Here is a 925-nt window from a genome sequence, read left to right as displayed (position 1 = left end):
CCAGCTCAGCCAACACGCTGCTCTCGAACGTCAGCGCAGCCACACGGAAGAAGAAATCCCGCACGTTCTCCCCTGTCCCATGGGATGAGACCCCTTCCTGAGTGTCCCCTCCCTCAGCTGGATGCTGGGGTCTGCATCCCCACACAGCCAGGGACCCACCGGTGAGGGAGGGGACAGCCCAGTACCCTGCCTGCATCTCCTGGGCCACCTTGAGAGCATCCTTCTCCATCAGGTTGTACTGCGCCGGTGTCTGCCGATGAGCCGGGGGGTGGATGGGTGACAGGGACACCCCCACTGAGCACAGGGAGCCCGCGGGAAGGGGGACACACTCACGCTCAGGTCCTTCTTGGAGCCCACCAAGAAGAGGATCATGTTGGATGGATCATTCTCCTTCAAGGCATCAGCCAGCCACTGCCTGTGGGAGCCACCAGCCAAGCGCTGCCCTCTTGCTCGCACACCGCAGCGTTGCCACCATCCCCATGTCCTCCTGCCCGGCTTCACCTCTCCATCCAGCCCCATCACTCACCATTCCCAGTCCCACCTTGGCCATGTGTCACCTACCGCGTGTGCTCCAGGGATGCCACATCATTGACATCAAAGACAATCACGATGGCTGGAGGAGGGAGGAAAGAGGGGTGAGATGGGGATAGGGACACTGTGACGGGACTGAAGATCATCGCAACGGGGCCCTCACCTTGTGCTCCCCGGTAGTAGGTGGATGCGATGCACTTGAAGCGCTCCTGCCCGGCTGTGTCCCACCTTGGGGGGGTGCAGGAGGTGACTGGGGGGTTCAGGGGTGCAGAGGGAAGGGGGGAGCTGGCACCTCACTCACAGCTGCAGGCTGAAGGGCACCCCCAGCACCTCGAACCGCTCCATCTCGAAATCCACCCCGATGGTCGCCTTGTAGTTCTTGTCGAAGGTGTCC

At 62.2% G+C, this 925-nt stretch overlaps 1 protein-coding gene across 1 annotated transcript; it reads right to left on the bottom strand.

Annotated features, from left to right (window-relative positions):
- Positions 1 to 3: 3 nt before the first annotated feature.
- On the bottom strand, positions 4 to 919 carry RAB34 (RAB34, member RAS oncogene family; the record flags this gene model as incomplete). Its single annotated transcript, XM_010023351.1, has 6 exons — positions 833 to 919; positions 695 to 759; positions 562 to 613; positions 334 to 415; positions 160 to 250; positions 4 to 72 (listed from the first exon to the last, which is right to left on the bottom strand). Coding segments are annotated over exons 1-6 (403 nt in total), but the record flags the coding sequence as incomplete, so codon positions are not given.
- Between the last annotated feature and the right edge of the window lie 6 nt (positions 920 to 925).

The sequence above is a fragment of the Nestor notabilis genome, unplaced genomic scaffold (assembly GCF_000696875.1).
Source record: "Nestor notabilis isolate BGI_N333 unplaced genomic scaffold, ASM69687v1 scaffold27241, whole genome shotgun sequence".
In the NCBI taxonomy this organism is placed as follows: domain Eukaryota; kingdom Metazoa; phylum Chordata; class Aves; order Psittaciformes; family Psittacidae; genus Nestor; species Nestor notabilis.
Note: the sequence above shows the minus strand (reverse complement) of the source record. Positions and strands in the feature narration are given on the sequence as shown.